Source organism: Varanus komodoensis, unplaced genomic scaffold (assembly GCF_004798865.1).
Source record: "Varanus komodoensis strain SLA01 unplaced genomic scaffold, ASM479886v1 scaffold8, whole genome shotgun sequence".
Taxonomy (NCBI): Eukaryota; Metazoa; Chordata; class Lepidosauria; order Squamata; family Varanidae; genus Varanus; species Varanus komodoensis.
Genome location: NW_025336481.1, coordinates 17441005 through 17466098, shown reverse-complemented (window position 1 = coordinate 17466098; position 25094 = coordinate 17441005). Strand labels below are relative to the sequence as shown.

The 25094-nt window shown below is 41.4% G+C and overlaps 1 protein-coding gene across 1 annotated transcript in view; it reads right to left on the bottom strand.

The window, feature by feature from the left end:
* The window catches only part of CACNA1I (calcium voltage-gated channel subunit alpha1 I), a 284889-nt gene that overhangs the window by 34481 nt on the left and 225314 nt on the right, over positions 1-25094 (bottom strand). The window contains exons 16-27 of the mRNA XM_044455382.1: positions 22828-23247; positions 22013-22113; positions 19798-19921; positions 18263-18331; positions 17099-17283; positions 14239-14365; positions 12426-12551; positions 10303-10392; positions 5422-5614; positions 4297-4448; positions 1345-1454; positions 226-359 (exon numbers count right to left, since the gene is read on the bottom strand). Coding sequence (XP_044311317.1) covers positions 226-359; positions 1345-1454; positions 4297-4448; positions 5422-5614; positions 10303-10392; positions 12426-12551; positions 14239-14365; positions 17099-17283; positions 18263-18331; positions 19798-19921; positions 22013-22113; positions 22828-23247 — 1831 coding nt within the window. The remainder of the gene's footprint in view (positions 1-225; positions 360-1344; positions 1455-4296; positions 4449-5421; positions 5615-10302; positions 10393-12425; positions 12552-14238; positions 14366-17098; positions 17284-18262; positions 18332-19797; positions 19922-22012; positions 22114-22827; positions 23248-25094) is intronic.

The following is a 25094-nucleotide window of genomic DNA, read 5'->3' as shown; positions in this document are numbered from 1 at the left end:
AACCATACATACTGAACAGTCACATTGGATAAATGTTGGACAAACTATATGTGTGTTTCTTGCATGCACACAAAAGATAGCCATTGACATAAGCATCAGAGTCATGTGGGCCCCCGGATTTGGTTTAGCATACAGGCCCCATGCTTCTTAATTCTCTCTGTCCCACACATTCTTCCCCAAACCAGAGCTATGCATCAGCCTGTGCTCTGTAGTGTCCTCTCTCACCTCGAGCAATGCGCAGCACTCTCATGATGCGGATGATTGTGGGGTTGATGGGAAGAGCTGCATTGATTTCAATCTCCTCAAGTGTGATGCCCATGACCGAGAGCAGAACAATGGCCAGGTCCAGCTGGTTCCACCTTGAAGAAATTGGGAACAAAAATAGAGCTTTTCCTGCCCCACTGAAAGAGGGAAACTAATGTTCTACATTATTATAAACAAACAACTGACAAAGGCCCTTCTAGACTTAGCATAGCTTATGATCTGGTTATTTGGAATTTTGAACTAATAAAAGTATTCCAATTTTTAAAATTGGAACAAACATACAAATCTGTATTCATTTTACTTCACTGGCATCCTTTATTCTGGTAAGTCAATTTGTCTTGATGAAGTTTTATCTTCTGCCAAATTTGATTTTCTGATTTTAATATATATACATGGAGATATACTGAGGCAGAGCACTGCTCCCTCTGGCCCAGGTTTATCTGCTTTGATTGGCAACAGCTCTCCCAGGTCTGCTCTCTCAGATTCCTTAACTGGAGATGACAAGGACTGAACCGGGGATCTTGTGGTATATTCTTGAGCTATGGGAACCGAGGAAGGAGCTAAGTGATGAAGAGAACACTGGAGCCAACCGCTTAATAAGGGAAAGAGATGAACAGCATAATGAAATGGTGGTGGAGTTCCACTGAGTGAGGAATTATGACTAACAATATATATGACTAACATTTATATCTCCTTTAGCTTCTAAGCATTACTTTGAAAACATTTTGGTGGCCACTGGCTTTTGGAGATTTTTCTAGCAAAATCAAGAGTTATGATTTTTTTTCTCATTCTCCCATGTGCAAGATTCTACAGGCTGACCAATTTCCAACACACTGTACAATTTATGCTACACCATGTACTTTGCTTTCTTATCTAACTACTCATTTCTGACAACACCAAACCACAGCTCTACATTGTCATCTGCAAAGGATATTAGGAACAAATCCCCTAGACTTTAATTGCTGCTTAGAGTACAGTAGAAGTCCAGACAGCTTCTGGCACTGCTATTCCAGATACAAATTGTGTCACCTCTGATCTTCCGCGCCCCACAGAATATGACTCACATTCCTTTCTGCTCACCTGTCTTTGAAGAAGCGTCTCAGCCCAAAGGCCACAAGCTTCAAAACTGCCTCCAGCACAAAGACCGTGGTGAACATGTAGTTGCAATACTTAAGGGCAGTCTCAAGGGACTATGAATAGAAGGAAGAATGTACATTAATAATACCTAATCTCCTGGATTCTATGGCCTGCATTGAGGAGAAACCCATTTTATTAGGTTGTAGCAGATGACAAAAGCACACAGTTATGACTGGCCTGCCCTTGTGTCAATAACAAAGTCTCCTCCCCCAGTGTCAGAGCCGGGTTGTACAGTGCTGATTGGCTGCTACTTGTGAAATCTATCTCCTTCTTCCACTTTAACATACAAAGCAAGATACTGAAAACATGCTTAATCAAATAGCAATGCAGAGCACCTACAAAACACAACATAGTGGACTTCTCAGTTGGTGGATGGGAGGAGGGGATGTGGAACACACAGTCAGCATTTTATTTGGACCTTGTGTGCCTGTGAGGCATGAACAGGCTTGGCTCAAAGTTGTGGTTTCTGAGCAGATTGCTCTTGGCACTCCACCTAGCTTACTCACAGAGGGGTAGTCTGGCCATCAATCATAGCAGCGATCAATTACCTTAGCAGTGGCATATTGTTTCCTCTGGTTCCCTTCAGACTATTTGTGGAGTGGCTTTATCTTGAATGAGCAATTCAGACTCCAGACTCCTAAGCTGTGTAAATGACCTGTTTCTGGTGGAAATGAATACTACTAGAATTGGTTTGTTGGTATGGATCAACACAGTGACTTGCCCTTGTTGTTTGGTCTCTCTTTGGGGATGTGACTATGGGGAGAGGATGGGGACCAGGACAGCTTGCACTTTAAAATTTACCATAACACCCCTGTGTCTCAGTTTGCATGTATATACTTGGATTGTAATGACTGTTGGTTCAATTCTATATGTGTGTTCTCAGAGGTAAATGCCACAGAGTTCAATAGGGCTTACTCCCAGTAAAATGGGTAGATAATTGCAGCCATAACTGAATAAACTGCTAAATGTGAAAGAGGAGGAAGGTGTGGTTATGACTGATATAGAAGGAAATGTGAAATATTTGTTCAAGTAACAACTGCTACCTCTAAAGCAGATTGTGGTCAGAACTGCTACCACAGTGTTTCAGGTATATTGTGGTAAGAAGTGTAGAACAAAACACAGTAAAACCCTGAAGTTAAGTGTAAAGCAGGACGTGATATGTATTAGATGTAGATAGCATATGTTACCACAGCAAAGTATGCAAAAATTAATCAATAAAGATTCATCCCATCCAGCTGGAAATGAGTCATATTGCATTTCATGCTATGATGCTAGCAGGTTATTTTTCTGTATTCGGTGTTCATCTGACTAAGCACGGATGGGTGCATGGTATGACAAGGGGCAAAGCAGCACTTCCTTGTAACTCTTGACATCAGCATTGTAGGACAGTTTTCACAATATTAACCCATCAGTAAGCAAATCAGGGTTCTCTAACGGGGACACTTTAGATGAAGAAGCTGAGAACTAGCTTTTCTGCTGCTTTTTGTGGACTTTTGCAAAGTCAGTGAACTTGTATGGAAGTCCTACGATTTATCAAAAAAGCTTATGCTTACCCTACTTGCAGTTCTGAGCACCTTAAAGTCTCATATGGGCCTTTTGTTAAGTGTGAATCATCCATTTCTTAACAGGTGACAAAAGTAACAGACCATTTCCCATGGCTGAAGATTTGGTGGATACAATAAGGAGTAGGGAGAGAGATGGAATAATGAGGCTTGCAGCATAAATCAAAGAAGACTGAGGTACAGGAGTATTGCATGCTCAGGTTACTTCCCAGGCTTTAATGTAAGGTATAAGCCATGGAAATGCAGAGCACATTTGTTTTTGAAGTCCAATGGAAAGAGAAGGCATGTTAATGACTGCAGTCCCAGACACTTCAGATCTTAGAAGTTAGTCCTTGTGTGAAATGCCCCTTGAACATCACAGTTTCTAGAAACAGGGGTTTCCTGACATAAAAAATGAATGGAATATTCTCTGGCAGAGAAAGAAAGCCCTTGCCTTTCACATTATATATGTTTTCTCCCGTCAAGCCAAAAATTTAGTTCCTGAACTAATTCATTGATATGTGATTTGGTAACAGCATCCTTCTGGTTTAGGATGAATTCTGTCTATAAGATCTCTTGTGGCATTTTCCCCTACTGGGTGATGAACTCCCTGGAGCTGAGCTAAATGGGGCATAAGGAACTGCAAATATGTTGGAACAAGGCATATAAATCTCATCCATTTTGTGGCAAGCTGCAAACTGCTACAGCACTTCAAGCATAGTGCTAGTGTTCATATAGAGGGAGCTTTTAAAAGATGGGGATGGGCTTGTCAACTAGGTTTACCTGATCTGCTATAGTCCCCCTGCTGGTCACCTTGATCTGGGAAAAAATGTACAGCAATATTCATCAACTTTTAAAAGATACAGAAAAAATGTAGCCCAGGTGGATCTGTTATTGTTATGTACCATCAAATCATCTGTGACTTCTGGCGATCCTATGAATGGTGCCCTCGAAATTGTCTTGTCTCTGACAGGCCTGCTCAGCTCCTGTAAACTCAAGGCTGTGGCTTCCTTGATGGAATCCATCCATCCATCCATCCATCCATCCATCATATGGGACCTTCCTAGTCTAGTCTAGTCTAGTGAGTTTACGTAGTATATACATTAATGAAAACAAGATAGGAAGTATGAAGGAATGGCAAAGGAACAGATACCCTTCACTTGTTATTACACCTCCTCAGCAACTGGACTGTTTTGGTTCCCATCTCATTTTCTAATGCCTTTCTAAAGCTTTGCTTGTAGTGTTTGTTTTTTTCTTTTTCAAGAGGGCATTCTTTTGATGAAAAGGGAGGAAAGAAAGCAAGGGAGGTGAAAGAAGGCACAGAGAAATGATTTAGTTCCTTGAATTGACTCACCACTGGTTGGTTGTAGTGCTCCAGGGACATGGTGACAACGTTGAGGCAAATGATGAAGGTGATGAAGATGTCCAAGTAGTGGCTAGTGCAGACTGAATGGATAAGGAGGCGGATGGGGCAGTAGGTGGCATAATAGGGCAAGCGCTGCGCTTCTTCAACGGTGGAGCAGGAACAGTCCAGGAAGGCCAGAAAGGAGGGCAAAGAGGAAGGGAAGGATTGAGAGGGAGGGAGTGAGGGATAAAGTGGAGAGGTGCAGAAACAAAGGGAAATAATTGAAACAAAAGAAATGGACCAAGCCAATATGAAAAGAAAACAGAAAAGAAAATAGAAGAAGATATAATAAAATACAGAAGGAAGGGAAGGGTAGAGAGATGAATAGAGGGAAGAAGGGGAAAGGATAGGAAGGTGTGAGAGTGACAGAAAGAATCTGTTAATCCTGTGTTTGTGGAAAATATACTGAAATAGCATTTCATGCATCCCAAATTAAGTTAACAAATGATAAGGGAAAGCAAGCAACTCTAGGATAGGAAAAGCTGAAGGAAGGAAAAGGTAAGGGACTCCCATAGTAACCGGAAGGAAGTGCATTCAAGCAAGGATTTAAGGAGACGATGAGAGAGACTGTGAGGGAAAGATGGGCTAATGAAGGCCACAGGTGCTTTTTTGGCATTTCTTTCATTATGTTACCAAACACACACACACACACCAGGGGTATACCAAAACAAGGATTCAGAGATGGCAATTGAGGCAATTACGGGGGCAATAAAGCTTGATAAAGGACTCAGATATGGTCTTCTTCCTTTGGTGGACCAGATTAGAAAGTGGCTAATGACATAGGGGCCATTTACCCAAGGGACTGCTTATGCTAAAGCTCTTTAAAAGTATGGAAACAAAATGGCATCCTTGTAGAAAACATCCAGCACATTCCTTGGGCTTTGGGACAAGGAAGAAGCAAACTGAATGACTCATTTGGGAGCATCTCAGTGACATTCCACAGAGAGGCAAGTAGTTCTGAAAGTTTTAATTACCACTTATGCCTTGTATTGGTCAGAATTTTTTTTAAAAGAGGAGAGTTCTCCAAGAACACCTCAGTCTATGAGCCAGCAAAACACTTAAGCTGGTCCTTACTTCTGCGTTTCTTCTCCAGACGCCTCAGGCGCTTCTCTTCCCGCCGCCGGGCCTCCTCTGCTTCTTGGTGTTGCCGACATTTGTGGAAGTTCTCCACCACCACCCCTACAAACATGTTGAGTACGAAGAAGCTGACGATGAGCAAGAAAGAAATGAAGTAAAGGAGCATCCAAGGGTTGTTGTTGGTCACTGGCTGGAAGTTTTATACAAAAGCAAAACACACACACACACACAAAAGAAAAAAAACACAAAAGGGCTGTGGTTAGCATGTTGGATGTCATTACACAGCTTATGATGAGGGAAGGACCAAGATAATGGTTTTGTTGATGGAAATCAGAGATTCTGGGAAATAAAGAGTATAGCTAAATTGGTGATTATTATGACAAATTAAGACCAGTGAAATTTCACAGAAATCCGAGGGAGGACCCATCCTCTCACCTCACAAGCAGGAGAAAACCATGTTGGTGCTTTGGTGGGCAGAGTCTTTATAGGTGGTTCTTCTTGCCTACATTCTGTTCAGCTGTTGAGAAGGCTTGGCTTATATATACAAACAGGAGAACTGTTAACAGCAATGCGCTTCAGTGCCTAAGGACAAAAACAGCTCTTCCAGTAATGCAGGAGCTTTTCAAGAGGAGACCGCTGGAGCAGGAGGCTAGGGGTGCCTAAGCCTTGCTGAGGTGCCTGGAGACATTGCCAAAAGGGGCAGTACTGTTTAGCCAATTTGCCTGCATCTGACTGAGAGGCTTCCTTTCAAGTAGGAGCAGGGAAGGAGGGGGTTGGGCTAGGCAGGGGCATGCAGGGAATGGAGCATCCATGTTTCGCCTGGGTCCTCCCTTCACCAATCCTGCTTGAAAGTCTACTTCTTGAGAAGGAGCAGGGAAGTGGGGCTGGACTAGGCAGGGATGCTCCTATCTCAGCCACACCAGAGAGGAAGTCTCTCTGACATGGGCAGAGGGGGAGCCAGCAACTGGATAGCACTGCTCCAAACAGGGGCAGCCTTACCCAGCAGATCAGCCTGGCTCCGGCCCCAAGGAAGATCTCTGAAGCAGGAGACAAATGGAACTAGGATATTTTTGACATTTGTGTCAGACTGGGGCAGCTGTCACCCATGCTGTCTGGCCAACTGCTTGGCATGAATGGCAGTGGCCATTCTTGCCAGGCAGCCATCTTGTTCTGCAGATTTCCTCATGTTGGCTTGTGTAGTATGACTTCACAGTCATGGTAGAGAGAAATCTTAGAATAGGTTGTTGTTTCTTATCATGGTTATCCACCATGATATAACAACAGTAAATAATCACAGCTGGGTTCAGGCAACAAGATAAACATTGATAACAGTCAATGGCTGTTTGTTGCATCTTACAAACCTATTTATGTATATTTTCCCTTCTTCTCCTTTACCACCAGGACCCAACTAGTCACTGTCCCACACACTAATTTATGTGAAGTGCTTAGGGAAAATTGAAATAATCTGATCATCTATTTTTACTTTCCTAAAGATTTAATGGGTCTCAGAGTCACTGGGTTCTTTCAAATGATTATCTTACACAAATTCTAAAATGGTATCATTCTTCTTTCCCTTGTAAATCTGTGAACTCAACTTTTGAAAAACTGCAGAATCCATCTCCTTAACCTCCTGTCCCATCAGGATGTGAGACCATGTGCCTATATTTGTGAGGGTTTGTGATGATGACAGTGGTAGCTGGAATACAGACATTATAACTACAGATTCAGGGAAGTGAATGATAATTATAATAATACTTTAAAGAACTCATTTGTATACACAAAAATTAATATTCAACCATCATTATTAAGCATCAGAACCATAGTACAGGCATTATAGCATCTTAGAAGGAAATGATTTTAGACAATGTGTGGGGTGAATGTGTCACCCATGATGCCAAAGTACACTTCCATGTGGTAGATAAAGGTAGAGAAGCCTAAGGAAATAAATAAATAAAAACATAAAATAAATAAATAAATAAAAAACAGTAGTAACAACAAACACCCTCAAAATTTTCTCTTTGCAATATTTGCAAATTAGAACAAAATTTGCAGTGATGGCATGGAATATTGTTCTGTGTACTCAAAATAGGGAAACATCTTGATGAAGAGTAAGGGGCAGAAATCATACTCTTGTCTGGAGCTTTTTAAGTAGCATCAGGTGAGATATGTACCCCAATGGCTGAGAGAGACCGCAAACCCCAGAAAGAATGATGTTGAAACAACAACAGCACTGGCTAATGAAATTGTGGGGGTGTCTGCAGAGTGAAGGAGTAAAAAGAACTATATGAGCATTCCTGTAATGAAAAGGGGAACTCTAAAGAATTAGAAAAAAACCAAAAATAGAATGTATTAAAAGCTCACAAAATGGCACAGGCAGTAGGGAAAACGGCATCATTGATAGCTACTGATCTCACAGGTACTGTTCAGTGAAGTCTCATGACATTTCTTCAACCACAGTCCACATAGCAATCCCAATTAGAGGTGGCGTGAACAGTTCGACAGAGGCACTTGCAAAAGCTCAATCCTTGTCATGCCCACCCTTGGGATGCTTGTGCAGTGTGGCGCGGTAGTTAGAGCACAAGACTGGGGAACTGGGAAATCCAAGTTCTAGTCCCCACTTGGCCATGAAGCTCACAGGGTGACTTTGGGCCAGTCACTTACAAGGCTCTTATTGATAGAAATAGAGTGGAGGATAACTTCAAGAGAAAAACAGCAGGGTATAAATGCAGTGTAGGAAAAAACAAATATTGACAAGTGAACGTGTTACACAGGCTTTAGTGGCAGCAGAATTATTCTTTCCCTGGTACAACATACTGTAGATTACTTGATGGAGGAAGAACTCCACAGCCAAAGCAATGCCTAAACATCCCCACCATCACAACAGCATGGAAGTTTGCACAGCAGAAGAGGATAGTCTGAAAAGTCCTCAGACTGGGAAGTCTGAAGTGCACGCAGAAATCCCTCTTGAGCCAAATATCTGTTTTTCTGAAATCATGGTATGCTCATGCATCCCATTGCTCATACATTCCCTTCTGTGTGGATAAACCATTGACTTGTTCCAGTGTTTTAGATGCCCATAGAACTCTTGTGAGGTTGGTCTAGGAATGGTTCTTGCTGAAGGACTGACAAGACCAGGTGAAACTGCTCTGCTTTGCTGAGAGAACAAGTAAAGATCTCAGTGTAAATTCAATATATCATCAGTGCTGTTTGGTCTCATGCAACTGCCATATGCAAGAAGGGAGTGATCTTGCATTATTAAAGTGAACAGGAAAAGCAGCAGATTTTAGCTGCCAGCAGTGAAAAGCCCTGCTTATGGGGGAAATTGAAGCAAGTGATTATAAATCAGAAGAGCATGTAATTTTGCCCCAAAGGACACAAACTGTGATTGCAAAACCATTATGAGATAAATAAGAAAACAGGAATAGCATCCTTTTTTTTTTTTTTTTGCAAAGGAATCACATGGGAACATTATACACATTTGTCCATCCAAGTTGCCTGACATTTATGATCTGTATTTAAATAGACGATAGTTGGACCACAGCAAATGAGAGCGATGATGACAAAATATGGGAAGGGAGATGGGAAGGCCCAGCAGAAAAGTATTTTAGCATCTGTAACTGCTGTTAAGTCACCAGTTTTGTATGCTCAAATTGCTTGCTAATGGTCAGTGAAGATCAGTAGTTGTTTCCTTAGTGGGGCTTAATGGCTGAACATTGCTTCTTCAGGTGGCTGCTATCAGTTTAAATCTGTGAGCCAGTCACTGTAGGTTTAAAGTTCAAATTGCATGGGATGCTGAAAGTGTCACTGGGAGCTGGTGTAATCTTAGTTCTAAATTTGAAATAGCAGGTTTATGTGCAATGTTTCAAAAACAATACATACAACTATTTCTTTAGTATTGCACAGGGGACTCTTGTTTATCCTTTAAATAATCCAGCATTCTGGCTTCATATGCCACACCATATGACGGTACTGATGGTGGTGGTATGAAAAACTGGAAAAGGAAATTTCTAAACTTACAGGTTACTGCTGGGTGTGAACCAGGTTGCAATTTGGTCAGCTTGCTGTGCCTGGCACAAGGCAAATAGGGGGTGGGGGAGGAAGAAAGCTCTTGCACTGTCCAACTGGCTAGAAGATGTAGCCATCTTAGGTCCCAAGCTGATGCTGCATGCTTCTGGATGAAGCTGCTCCTTCTATTGTTAACAACGACAAGTTTCCATGGTACCACATAGAATAAAATAGGCATGCTAGTTGGGTGTCAGGTTTGCTTTCATTTAAAGTATAAAACAGGTGGGAAATCAGAGCAAGAGAGAGGGGGGAACAAGGGTAGCATGGAAAAATGTGGTCAAATGACTTTATAGGAATGTAGGAAACTTGTGGCCAACTGGGTGTATAGATGTAGAATGCCCATGAGCCTTAGCCAGCATAGCCCTTGGTATGGGAAGATGGAATTGTTGGCCAGAGTACCTGAAAGGTGACATATGTATTTATATGTTTCATATAAATGTATTTCATACGTTTCATATGTATTTATATGTAGCTACATTTTGTAAACAACATGAAGAACAAAAGACAAAGGCATGCAAAGGCCAGGTTTTGAGGAGGAATCTGAATGAAGAGAAACAGCTCAATTGTACTGGGCAGCAAGAAACAGATCAGCATTGTCTGTCTGGCCCACTCTCTGTCATAAACAAACAGAAATTGGGGAAAATATTCTTCAGCCATGTATCATTCAGAAGTAAACCATGGGAAATTGCAGTAGTCTTCCTGAAACTTCGCTCAGCAAAACAAATGAAGGCTATCAAAGATGGCTTACCTAACTTACTAAATTATCCAGTTCAAAACAACATGACTAATCAGGTTGCAAAATGCTTTCTATACCTGTTGGTCAACAGCCACAGCATCCAGTCCATTGTACATAATGTTGACCCAGCCATCTTTGGAAGCCAGCACAAAAAGTGACATCAAAGCCTGCAATACACAGAAGTGTGTGAGATTGTTTTAGCTGCATTCTTGTCTTGCTCAAATGTTTGATGGACAAATGGATATAAAAACAGAGAAGGCATTTCCTTCCTGCTCCATCACTCTATACTGACTAGTAAGGGTTGATGGGAGAAGAAAAAGGATTGCCCGTGACAGAGGCTAAGAAAGAAAAATTTTCTGAGAAATTCTTCCCTAGAGAAGTACCTGCTCAGCCCAGTCAGTTGGCTGAATGACAAAGCAACCTGTTATGATGCACACCTTGGTTTCCTAAACTGTCACAAACTTATCAGATCCAAAATAATGCACAAGAGAGAAACTGAAAAACATTAGAAGGACCCAACATGCACCTGATTTATTTATTTATTTTAAAACTACCTCTGAACATTTTACTGCAACTTTTGCTCTCCCATGCCCTCTTCATGGCAAAAGCTGATCCTTTGGAGAGCTTTAGAAGGCCCTCACCATTAACTGGGTGGAAAAGAATATGGTGGTAAGTAGTATCTATTTAGAAAACATACAAGAATAGATGGTGAATTTCATCTGGATTAAAGGGAAGGCAGACAGGGAAATAACTTAGAAATATTTAATTAGAATTGGAAAGCATCCCATATAAGCACTAAGTGAGTTTACTTGCTTAAATACCTGCCAAAGACTGAGGCTTAGCAGTTTCCTTGGACAACCATTTTAATTTCCAAACAGTTCTTTTGTAAAAAGGTGACTCCTAATATCAGTCTATATATGCAACCTCTGTTGTGGGAGTGTGTAACCTGTGGGCCGTGACCCTCCAGTTAGTTTGGCTTACAGCTTCCTTGAGCCCTCATCAGCAGCACCATTCATGAAAGCTGATGAAAGGTATATGCCAAAACATCTAGAGGGCCTCAAGCTGCCCATCTCAGCTTTACTGCCACTTCAGTGTGCTGCTTCTGGTCCTTCTTTCTTTTTCCTGGTAAACTGTTCGTTCCTCCTTTGCTTGTCTTATTTCTTTACATGTATAAAGTGCCATCAGAACTCCTAAGGTAAAGTACAACATAAAATTATAAGAGCAATAGTTCCATTCATACAACTGTTGGAGTAGAGTGGGCATGTGGCCCTGCAAAGAGGATCATGGTGGCAGCCCTGGTCTGAAACCTTTATGCACTTACTACTTCAATGTAAAGCCTGCAGACTCTGGGTTATAGCTAGATTCTGTTCGGGCACTCTGCATGTTCAGTGACCCTTCTTTCATTGCATGAGCAGGATTAGAATGATAGACTTTTAGGGTGTTATCCTATGCATGTTCAGGCAGGAAAAAGTCTAGCTTGGAGTTGCAGGACAGGCTGGGAGCTGGAAGACTTTTCCTGTCTAAACATGCATAGGATTGCATTCTGATAAGATATTTGAAATACCTATTTATTTCAAGTTAACTCAACCCTACACATGCCTCGTTATTTTTTTCTGCATAGATCATGTGACTTTGAGTGCTTAAGGAGCATCTGATCCAAAGGCAAGTGCTTTACATGTTGTTAATGTACACACGTTCAACACATATATGCTTAACAGGTATTTCACTGTTTTAATTACTGCTTTAATAGCTGGCTTTTAGTATGATTGATTTTGTATTTGTTCTATTGTATTGGTTTTATTTTTGCTTTGACTGTAGGGCTGTATACAGATCAACACACATCTCTTCTACAGAAACTAGTGAGATTTGGAAGTGCTGAACATGACCTGGACTGTGCCCTTTGTCATTTTGATGGCTTTCCTCTGTAAAAGGCCTTTATCTTATGATGGGGTAATCAAAGCTGGATACTCCACTGAAGATAAAGCCTGACCTCAGTGGTACCATTACCATTGTGCAGATCTTCTCTGACACACAATGCAGCTGTTGATGCCTGTGTCTGAAGGGCCATCCCTTCCTTTAGGACTGAGGGTGTGAAAGAGTTGTGTGATCCAAAGAGAAAGCTAAGTACAGAGAAGGCCAAGGCAAGGCCAAGGCAACCTGCCTCCCTCCCCCTCTCTCTGTGTACTGTTTCTACATTTACCTGGCCTAGATTGTCGAAGTTGTATTTGTGATGTACCCATTTGTAACTGGCAGCCATGCAGTCAGATCTGTTGGTGATGTTTCGGATGTCCCCACCCAGGCAATGGTAGAACTTCCCTTTGAATAACTGCAAGAAGAAACATGTCTGTCAGAGACCTTGCCAGGAAGAACTGATGTGAGGACAGAGTTCCTGATGAGCCAAGCTATGGAACAAGCAGCTTTTGCCATTGGGTCACTGATTCCTACCTGGCCTCAAGCCTATAGTCATTTACCAGCAGGCATGAATTTGGAAATAAGTAAATGGGTAAGGGGACTACTGGAAACAGTTGTAACCAGTTCCATTCCTCAGGGCAGTCCAGAGTTATTGTGTTCCCAAACAGTTAGGAGGTATACTGAAGGTAGAAATATCACTTCTAAGTGTTAAGCACTAGGAAAATAACTCCTATTACTCATATATTTTAAAACTATATATGCTCAGCAGGGATTAAATCAATCAATCTTTGGTCTCTGTTCTCTCTTTCAAACAACCATGGCTAGACTGGGCATTCGCAGAGGCTCTGGGTGACTTCACAGGGTGGCAGGAAGTAAGTTTGCTCTGCAGCACTTCCTGTACGTTGTGAAGCTGCCAACTCTGGAAAAAGCTATATGCAGATTAAGTGTAGCACCTTCTTTACAATTATAGAAGTGCCACCTCCTCCTGCAACAGGAGCTTAAAATAGAGGATGTCACTTTTCTTCCTCTTCTTCAAACAGACGTGGGTGGATTCAGTGCTTGGGCTGCAGGGTGGGGGAGACAAGAATGAACGAGAATTGCTTTTTTAAAAAAGCAGGCAAGGGATCTGTTGCCACAGGTATCTCAGTTCTGTTCAATAACCAGCATGTCACTTCAGTATGATTTAGTTGAATGTTTGAGTATCCCTGAACACTAACTTTGAGATCCCACCCTCCTTCCTTCTCACCCTTGGCAACTGGATCTAGGAGTGCCTGTGAAGCAGTGAAAGCAGTTTTCCTATCTCTTGCTTCCTCTGTGTATATATCCACAGACAAGGGTCAGAAAGCTACCTCAGAAATAGGGTGTCCTATTATGAATCCCTCCCTGCATAAAAAAGAAAAAGAAATTCATCACCAAAAAAAAGAGAGGGCAAAATAGGAAAGCAATAGGATCTTCTGCTAATTTACAAGTATAAATGCAAAGTTAGAAATACTTAATGTCATTTAAATAGAAATACTATCCATCTGCCCGCCTGCCAGTTCAGCCTGTCTTGGTGCTAAATGTTGATGGGCAACCGTTCTTAGATTCTTTACATTTAAACTAGTTTTGGACAGAGCCTTCAAATAGAGGGTGCCTTCAAAGAGATGTTGGTTCTTGGGTAGTCCTTTGAAGAGAGCACAGTCTTCTGTAAAAGAGGATTTGTGGCTATGCTACAAATAACGACAATTCTAGGTAGATGCCATGGATAGTGCTTTGCAGGGATAACTCCATTGCTACAACAGAAGACAAAAAGCCTGTTGCACCTAGATTTATAATATAAATGGGGGAAAGGGATTAGCTTTAAGCAAGGGGAGGCAGAGTTTTAACTGCTGTTGCCTTAGACTAAAATGTGATGAGCTGATTTATTTATTTAAGTGTTCTGTATATTGTCTGTCTACTTCTGTCTTGGGATGGTCTTACAATAAGAGCAGGATAAAAATGAAGCATAGCATCCAGTAATAAAATCATACATTAAAAATCTAATCAATTTTTAAAATAATGGGTAAATAAAAAGGTTTTAGCCTGGTGCCAAAAAGAATACAAGTCTGTAATAGCAACAATACCTGCACCCCAAGGATGCCAAAGATGATGAAGAAGGCGCAGCAAATGAGGACGATGTTCCCGATAGGCTTGAGTGATGAAATGAGTGTCTCGACCACAAGCTTCAGGCCTGGGGCACGACTGATGACCCTGAAAAAGGATTACTGTGAGAGGCAACAGTACAGGAGCCCTGATGCTTTTCTCTCTGTACCGAGAACTGTTTGGACAATAATCCCAAGACAGGTGCTGCTCAAAGCTACTGCAACAGGCAGACACAGAACACATTTTGGAAAATGGTTGCTAATTACTGTCAGGCATTTCTTCACATTTGAACATTGGTGACTGCTAAAGCTATGAAATTAGTGAAGCCTAGATTCTTGCATAAAAACCTCCTTCAGCAATTGGATACATCTGCAAAGTCATGTAAAGTATGCAGTTAAAAAATCTCTGAAGCAACCAAGAGCAGTGCCTTGATACAATTTGGAAGAATTGCTGACTGTGTATGAACTTACTCAGCAAGTGAAGCAAACAAGGAATCCTAGGTGTAAGAATGACATTCTGGCACAATGGTTCCCATTTATTGTCTATGCTGAAGTTCCTAAAACTTTTGATCCAGTTCCACAAGTACATGCACACACACAAAATTGCATACAGTAGCATACAAAATGGCACACACTTGCACGTGTTCCTTTTATATGTTGTATAAATTATTATTTTACTCTTTCCCTAGTACTGTGGTCAAGCTGTTTTACTGTCGATTAAAACAGGATTCTTGTTGCCTTCCATTTCAAAATAACATTTCATGGGAAAACAGAGCAAATTCTTTACATTGATATCAAATCTGTGTGGAAAATTACATTTGTTCTGTTTTCTATGCTCCTATCAGGTGAACACATTTTTGTCTTTTTTGCCACATGTGCACAAGAAGTGCTGGTTGGTTGCAGGTTCTTTAAGCTTGTACAGTTGGCAAATGGAAATAACACATACTATTTATTTAATGGATTTCTGAATCATCCCTCCATTCAATGAGTACTTGAGATGATTTACAAAAAAAATCAAAAGATTAAAATACAAAAGTTCCAAACAGAAGAAAACTAAAACCACATTAAATAAAGCATATGCATTACTGTAATACAGGGGAACTTTCTGAAATCAGAGAGAAACATTGATCATCCTTATTAGAAACATGATGGTATTTTTCCTGCATTTTTAAGCTACTATAAATACTTTTAACGTTTCTGTTTTATGTTATATTGTATTTTATTGTTTTGTTTTATGCATTCTTGTAAACCACCCAGAGAGCTTTGGCTACAGGGTGGTAAAGAAATGGAATAAATCATCATCATCATTGAGCGGCTCAGCAGAATGGTATTGCTTCTACCAGCTGTCTCATAGAGCAGGGTTGAACCCATTTCAGCCTGAAGAGTGTGTTCTGCTTTGGAGAAGTTCTCTGGAGGGAAGCTCTTACTGCCAGTAACTAAACCTTGGACAAAAATGTGGGGGAAAAAACACAGACATGCCAGGATATCACCAAGCATTGGCAGTCGGGGCCTATGGGGCAGCACCAGGGAAGGGGGTCAGGTCTACTGTGGAAAAACGCAGACAAGGGGGTGCTAAGGACTGAGGACTATGCATGCCCTTTGTCTCGGTAGGAGCCAGCCTGGCTCACGTTATGTCTCTCAGTGTGTGGTATCTCACATTTTTGCATCTTTAAAATGAAATAAAATACCAACTGCAGTAACAAGTCCAAAATATAGTGTTTCTGGCTTTTCATAGGCATAAGGTGAGTGGTATTTTTAAAATTATAAATGTTTTTCAATTAACTGGTAGGTATATGCATCAATAATATAAGTGCAGACAAGTATGTGCGTGTGCATGCACACGCGCGCGCACACACACACACACACAGAGCGAGCGAGAAGCAGTCCAGTATGGTCAACATTATTAAGAGTTAAGGTTTGCGGGAGGGATTGGAGATATTTGTGGTTTTCCCACTTTTGCAGGGGTCCTGTACCCCTAACCCCCATGAATGTGGAGGGCCAATTGTATATATATATATATACACACATATGTGAGATAGGGGCAGGTTCAGTTCAGGGTTTTTTTTTTTTTTCATAAAAACTTACTCAGATTCACAAATGTATATATAAATAAATGGAAAACCTTTATTTTAATAACATGAGAGAAGCCAAAACTGACCGATTTGTCCATTCAGACCTGGGGCTTTGCTTTAAGTGCTTAACTTTTAAAAGTCTAGGTTGAAATTTCCATTTTTCAACCATGTTGGTTTTGAGTTAGGCTAGCCACTTCTTTTACTGACAGGTCCCTCACCTATACAGGCTGATACAGTCTGTTCTTCTTCATGCTGGAAATAGCTGTACTTACTGAATTTGGCTGTATAGATGGGTGAAAATGTCATTTCAGTTTGATTTTGATAAAAGTTGATCAAAATTTTAATTTTCTAAATAGTGTGAATGTGGGAGAGAATGAAATGCACAGATTCGTCTATTTGTAGTGTGGGTACATCCAGTAATTCCATAGTATCTCCTGTTTCTGCATTATTTCCCCTTTTTCCATGGGCTTGTTCTCCAAACAACTTTTTAAAATACTGGCAAATCTGCTTCACTCCAGACTGCTCACAAGCTGGTTTGTCTGCCTTTTAACCTAGCCATTTGGTTTTCTTTTTCCCTCCTTTCTTGTTCTTTTCCGTTTCATTGCACCCAGTCATGAAAGAATTCATGCCTGCCCCAGGCTCATGTTGGTGATTGATCTTGTTATTGTCCTGACCAAGTGTTTTATTTTGGCAAAACATCTGGGAGTACACACAAGCTATTTCTGAGTGTTGCAGAAGAAGAGGAGGAAGGCTTGCCTCTCGGATCTCACCTGAGAGGACGTAATGTGCGCAGAAGTCGGAGGACTCGTAGCACCCCCAGAATTTTGGCTCCCCCTGCAGATGCTACTGAAACCACAATGTCAATGATGGAGACGAACACCAAGAAGCCATCCAGGATATTCCAGCTACTACGGAGATAGGCCTGCTCCCCAAAATACAAGCCAAGTGAGACTACCTAGAGGAGATGAGAGAATGGATGAGCATGAAGAAGAAGACAATCCAACAACAGAACTATCCTACACTCCTAGGGCAGCATAATGGGCTACTCCAGGGTTGTGCTCAGCTAAGGAATGCTGGAAACCACCAGGCAAGGACGAAATGGAAAATAAATTGACCTGCCATTCAAGTATTTACCTCTTTTCACATCAGAAATTCTGTGGAAGGAAAGAGGAAACTGGAAGCTCTGAATTCACCTCATCTAGCAAACATCATTTAGAAAAGCTGCTACCAGCCACCAAGGTCCTAATGATCTTCCTGCTCCCTTTCATGCTATATATTCCTTCATCATCACATAGATACTTGGAAATGTAGGACTACAGAGATTTAGAAATGAAAGGGCTTTAATTTTCAGAACTCCTACTCATGCCAGCCTATGAGAAGAAACTTTAGAAACAAAACATCAAGAAGTAAGGTTAAGCTGGATATTTCCCCATTTTTATTTTTGAACTGAAATGATTGGGTTTAGTTTTGTTTGCTGGGGATGGAATAAATATTTCTTTGGATGAAAAAATATCCCTGAATCATGCACCTTTTCACCTCTCCCTTGCATTATTTGTTGTTGCTTGAGTTCCATCCCCCCCCCATTGGGCTTCTTTGTCCTTCCTAAAGCGATTATGCCAGTCATGCAGTTAATGTGATGATGTCACAGTGCTCCATAGCTAATCTGATCTGGCTATGTGCTGTTGTCCCTGAAGCCAAGAAAAAAAAAGTCTATTTAAGGTGAAGGCAATGCTCTCTGAATAGAGAAGGAGTTTTCACAATCTCAGAACATTCACCAAAAGAGAAGTATCCTTCAGTAAAAATGTTTGTGAAAATGGCATCTCTTTTCAGTTCAACCATACCAAGAAGGGACAGCATATAGCTGCCCCCCAGCAGACTGAAAGCATGGAAGGGATTAGTTGGGATGGTTTGATACCTGCTAGTGGACGACTTACCTTCAGTGTCATCTCAGCAACAAAGATTGCTGTGAAGATGTAATTGGATACCGTGAGGAAGATTCTTTCCTGGAACAATCAAAGGCAGCCTCAAAATCTATCTAACAAGTGTCATGCATTTCAAATTAGTGCTATAAGCTTGGCCGATGCTATCTAATTTCTTGTTAAGAACTGAGTGGCACTGAATAACTGGGCTATTTGAAGGGCAGTTGCCCAAAGTTTCACCCAATCCAACACCTCAAATAAGTTATAATTTGCTGTCTATTCTTATGGGCCAATCCTATTAGATGTTTATGAGGCAGACAGACAAAATTGCATGAAAACGAATAAGTGACTGAAGGTTTCTTCTCATGTACATTCGCAAGTATCTTTTGTATCTGCAAGATACTTGTATAAACACAATTCTCCTGTAGACTAAAATTGCAAACCATTAAACCACTGGGTAGATAGTATAGAAACCATAAATACCCAGTGGTCACAATAAAGTTAAGGATGAATCCTAAGTCAAGGTACACTGTTCACAGGAACCCAGATGTCAGTAAGATGTTGATATCCAGGTGGCCAGCAGTGGATGCCAGAAACCAAGGACTGAACCTGGGACTTTCTGTAAGGTTATTTCCTACTTTCAGTTGCATGGATTACCAGTCCATAAGAAAGAAACATCACTTCCTTCAATCCGCCCACTAACTGGAATAATTGGCAGCTATTCTAGTAAGTATGTATTACTTGTGTTTTGAGACGGAAGTGTTTTCTTCATATAAATTAGATATGCCACCAAGGATTATGTTTCTATGTGTCAAAGATATTGTACAAATATAGACTATCTTATTCATTCAAATTAATCTGAAACAAATGTTCTTGCAATTACTAATGGAGACTGAAGGCACCATTGCTCTAACTAGATATGTGTCCTCAACATTCCTTGCTGAAGGCCAGTTAATCTGTAACATATTGTATCCACTTGCGTCACAAATCAAGTAGTGACAAAGGATGGAATTCAATTACCTGCAGGGAGGAGGGCATTTTCTCTTCCCCTGGAGGTTCCCATGTGCCCTCACTATTGATTCAGGAATTTGAGGGAACCCTCCAAAGAAGACTTTGGGTGGGTGTGAGGACTGTAGGGACAGGAAGAAAAAGTCCCATTTTATGACTGGAAATCCATTTGCATGTCTTCCACACAGAATAGTGAGAATGCTCCCATAAAAGCTGGATACGAAAGGGTGGGTTCCATTAAGAGAATGGATTCTTCCTCATTCTTTCAAATACATCCTTTATGGAAGCATTCTCACTATCCTTTGGCAATCCCTCAGTCATGAACATTTTTGAAGGATCTTCATCATTATGAGAAAAATCCTTTTGGAAGCTTCTACTCAAAATTGTACAGAAAGAATGGATCATTTTTGTGAAAGGCTTTTAGACAGTAGTCCATGTTCTGTGAACACCTCTGTTCAGATGCTCTTGAGAGCACGTATGCAGCTGTCCCAACAAAGAATTTTCTGTTCCACCAGAATATGCCTTGGTAGAAGACTACTCACCGTGCTTCTCTGTTCAATCTGAGGTCTCTCCAGGGCAATAGTGATGCAGTTTAAGAAAATGAAGGCCAGAACAATGTAATCAAAGAGCTTATGGGCAATGATAGTTTGGCAGAGGACACGAAACCTGGAAGACAGATAGTTTTGTTTGAAAGCACACATGTTTCTAATAGATTATAGAGACACTGACAAGGTCTGGAGGAGAAGGGAGATGGGGAAAATGACTGCCTGGGGAAGAAGGGAGATGGGAGATGAGGAAAATGACTGCTTTGTCTAATAGTGTCAAAGTTCTTTGTGTTCAACTTAAAGGTACTACTGATTTAATTAGTATTAGATCATAGAAATAAAAGGAATTTCCTGCTCTGACAGTTGGCATAAATTCCTTTCTGTCCGTAAGGTTTGTATTATAGAGTACTGTTTGTTTGTTCATTTATTATATTTACATCCCATCATTTTTCCTTCAAGAACTCAAGGCAACTTTCATACTTTCTCACGACTCAGGTAGCTCAGACTGAGAGCCAATGACTGGCCCAGAGTCACCCAGTGAGCTTTGTGGCTGAGTGGAGACTAGAACTAGGACCTCCTGAGTTCCAATTCAACATTCCAGCCACTATACCACACTGGTTCTTGCAGAATTTATGAATATAATCCATCAAGAGTACTATGTCTGGAGGGTAAGGAAAACTAGTAAGAGTGAGCAACAAATTTGGCTGAATCTTGAAAAGAATCAAGCAAGATGTCCAAATCAAAGCTGCCTTGAGTGCCATTTTCTTGGTAGAAAGTTGGGGTTGAAATCAATCAACCAATCAATCAAAAGCTCCTGCAAAGCAGGGAGAGAGAGAAAAAATCACAATCCTCTGAAAACATTGTTATTGTTAATAATTCTGAGATTAAAAATGGATTTAGGGACACAGACAGTGCATATACAAGAATTGCTATCCTACCCTGGCAGAAATTTCTTTACATCACAAAAACAGGGAGAGCAGGAAGGAGAGGAAGGGGAACAGTTTTGTAACTGGCAGATCTAGTTTCTAATGACAGAGAATGGCTTCACCAGTGTCTGTGGGGAGAACTGTTGAAAAAAGATATCATGGGCTCTTCCTCATTCAGTGCTTTTTGCTAGTTTTCTTTCCCAGGAACTGTGATGTTTAAAAGGGGTTTCTGGAGTTTGTGGCACTGGGAAGGGTGTAGCATGGGTTATTTGCCAGGAAAATATTAGATATTTAAATCTTTCTGATTTTGCCACTACTTGCTCAACATCCATAATTCACCCCTGCCCTATTGCACTTTCTGTGACTTCAATGCCAATTGAGCAGAAAAAAGGACAACTTTAAGCTGTTTTTCATTCACCATAGCTCCTTAGCTCCAGTACCTTCTAAAAGTTTGCAGGTTTCTTGCCTAGGGACACCTCTATGACGAATGACATTTTCATACAAATTAGTCCCCTACAAAATTTCAGAGAGAGCGAAAGGGACGCAAATCCCCCTCCCCACATCTGGACACTCTCATTCCACCAAAACTGTGGTACCTATACCTCTGAAAATTGTCAGGTTTCTTAGTTAGGACCATCTGTATGTGCATGTCATTAAAAAAAATTCATGCAAAGAACTTAGGGGGAACCTCATCCCTTTTAGAAATTGTAAGGGCTGTTCATGTACAAAAAACTTTGCACCTACTCATCTGAACTTTGGCGTGTTTGATTTCCTCAAAACAGTCAATGATGCTGCAAATGTAATTTGCAAATTCCTTTACTATCTCACTCTCTCTTTCTTGCCCTCAGATTGTAAAGCTATCTAGACTCAAACTCCTGGGTCTATTTGTTCGAATTTGGCAGGCTTCATCCCTTTTTAAGAGGTTACTTTACCCCCATATCTTATCCTTCTTCTGTTGTTTTTTAACAGAAAAAAGTTACAGCCATTTGTTGATTGGCAGTGAGAGCCAATGGGAAGTATGAAGCTTCAGGGTTTTGAAATGAGATTTGGATTTGACCCCCAAGTTATATCAGGTAGCCTTCCAATGGGTCCAAGGTGAATTAGGTGGAATTCCAAACCAAGGTCTGAACCAAATTTTGCAGTCTGGATCTTAAAACAATAGCTTCAAAGAAGGACTGGGGGCAGGTGATTGCCACCTAAAAATATTACCTTGTTGCTACTAATTTCATAGTGGAAGGGTTTGCACATCAATACCACAACTGAAGCCTAAAGTAAATGAATCACACCTGTTTTGTGGTGAGAAGAGATAGATGGACCAGTCTTCCCTCAACTCACACCAGTCTGGCTTATAGGCTTCTATCATCTTTTTGATTCGGAAACACAGGCTCTGTGGAAATAGAAATTGACTGTTAGAAGTCACCATCTTCTTAACTTCCCCACATAAGCACCATTCGCTCTTCATTCCCTTTATCACACACTGATAAATGGAGACTTCCCAATTCATCATCATCATTGATCATTTGCTACCTGCCATACCCCCTGTGGGGTAGAAAATGACTTAAAATCACAGTCACAAAGTAATGACAAGGACAAAGTATTCAGAAGTCTTGCTCTGATCTGACAAAGAATTGTTGGGCTGAAAGAGAACCCCGGGGTCATCAAAGCTAACCCCATGCACTGTGGCAGGAGTAATGAGCTAATTTACCTCCTAGAAAGCAGAAAATCAACTTGGCCATTTCAAAGTAGATTGGAAGCATTGCTGATTGTGCCACAGTTAGTATTATTAACAGGCAGTCTACCGAAGGAACTCAGAGTGTTGTCTATGACAGACAAATCTGTTGAGCTCTCCTTATTACTACAAGCTTTTCCAACATGGTGCTTTCCAGATAGTTCAGATTACAAATCTTATCAGTCCTAGCCAGCATAGTCAATGGCCAGCAATGCTGAGGCTGTAGTCCAAAGTGTCTGTAGAGGATCAGGTTGGGGAACATTGCTGTATGCATACCACTGGATTCCCAAGCACTGCGGCTTTGGGAGTTATGGGCAAGCAGGATTATGCAAAGCCCTTAAGGTCCCTTTAGTGGAAGGAGCAAGCACTCACATAATCTATCTCCTCCTCGTCTTCGCCATGGTCCTTGCGATTGTTCATTTCTGGGAAGATGTCCTTAGCAATATTGGGCATTTTACCATTGCAGTTTTGGTGCTCACTAGGCCCTGTTGTCACACCAGCTTTCTGTGCTGGCCTGTACATGGATGGAACTGATGGTGCCAACTCCACCAGCTCAGGCGAGCCTTTGGTGTCCAAGGAGAGTGTCCGTCGATGGTGGTGAATTCTCACTGGCCCCTCTCGTTCTCCATCCGACATTCTGTGTCTCTTTCCAGATAAGAGTGATTCATGCTCAGCTGAAGGAGGCTTGTGTTTGAGACTGTGTCCTCGTGCAAGGTTGTTCCAGCTGGAGCGTCGGCTTCCCCAGCCCCCACTCCGGCCCCAGGCTCCATAGTGAGAGCTGCGAGAGCTAGACTATAAGACACCCAAGAAAAGATTTAGCACCTCCAGCCAAACAGAACTGTTATAGGAGTCAGCTTCTTCAGTCACAGACATGCATCTAATCCCCCTAAAGTTCTCATGTTAGAAAACTAGAGGGGGAAAATAGGTGCACTCGGAAAATAAGTGTAAGCACAAGAACAGTTTTTCAGCTGTTCTACATTGAAGCCACTGCAAGCATATTCTGATTTTCAGAGACATCCACGATCTGAGTCTGAGCCAATGTCATTAGAACAGCTTTCTCCACCTTGGGGTTACTCCAGAGGTGTTGGACTGGAACTCCCATCATTGTCCATGCTGTTTGAGAACAATGGAAGTTGCAGCCGAACAACTATGTAGATTGGTGAAGGCTGAGCTAGATTAATCAACCAAAAATATTTTGACTGACCCAAAAGATGTCTCTGATTAAGCAAGCAGCATGCACACAAACACACACACTTAAATCTAAGTTATTAAGAATTGCAGATGGCAAGCACTGTCTTGGAGGAGGCATCCCGTCTTCCTCACACACATAGGAGGGAATGCCTCTTCTAAGAGGATGGCACAGACTGCAGCCTCATAGAACAAAGAAAGAGGGATGTGGGGGTTCTATTACCAAACTATTACTTGTAGTCATTTGCAAAGCATCAGTCAATTAAGTCTAAATTCATATGGTTAATTGACTGAGATTTCTTGAACTGGCTGTTAAAACTGTCCTGAGACATTCTGTAGGGGACAGAAAAGAAAAACTTTTAATAAATAAGTAAAATTATTAAAGGTTGTCCCTACTTCTAAGATTTGCCTACAGTTGTGCTTACTAGAAGGTACAAGACACTATGGAGAGCAGCAAACTGTGAAGGGGTCTTTGCTCAGTTAGGTTTCCCACTCAGATCCAAAGAAAGAGAGAAACAGTGACAGCGGACAGAAAGCATGACTGCATTTGTCTCCTAGATACAGTGTGAGAATCTCATAGGGCAACCAGCCATGGCTGCAGCACCAGCACTGCGCCCCTCCTACTCAAGCTCACTGGTTTCAGATAGTTCCTCATTCTGATAGCTTTTGCCCAAATATGAAATGAGCCAAAGCTTGAGATCTATGATGGCCAATTTTCTTGTATCACAATTGTAAATGGCCATAATGGTATAGGGCAAATGATGTTTTGCTGCACAGAATTTATGTATTTATTTGTATTGCAATTTATATCCAGCCTTTTTCCTACAAAGGGCTCAAGGCAGCTTACATCATCTCTCCTCCTCCATCTTATCCCCACAACAACAACCCTGTGAGGTAGGTTGGGCTGAGAGTCTGTGACTGGCCCAGAGTCACCCAGTTAGCTCCACGGCTGAGCGGGGACTCGAACCCAGATCCTCCGAGTCCCAGTCCCAGGCTCTTAACCACGGCGCCACACTGGATCTCCAATTCAACATGAGATACCAGACTCCTGCCTTTACTTTCACAATAATCTTTGAGGTTAGCCCAGTAGGAATCTGAATTTTGTCTCCAAATTCAGGACTCTATCCCCTGGACAACCTATGGCCCTGGTGATGTTGATTGATTCCAACTACCATCAGCCCTAGATAGGAGGGCCAATGATCACAGATGATGGGAGTGGTAGTGCAGTAACATCTGCTGAACCACAGTTGTTCAGTTTTGTTTCTTCATACAGACTTCCTGTATTGCACAGTAGCATATTTGAAAATTAGAAAAGGGGAGGCTGACATGAAGTACAGGTTTGATCAACTTGGCCTAGCCTTAATCATTAAATCACAGTGTACCTTGGCTACCAACCACCGGGGACCTTCTCTGTACCAAGCCCCAGCCATCTTGCACAACCTCGATTCATT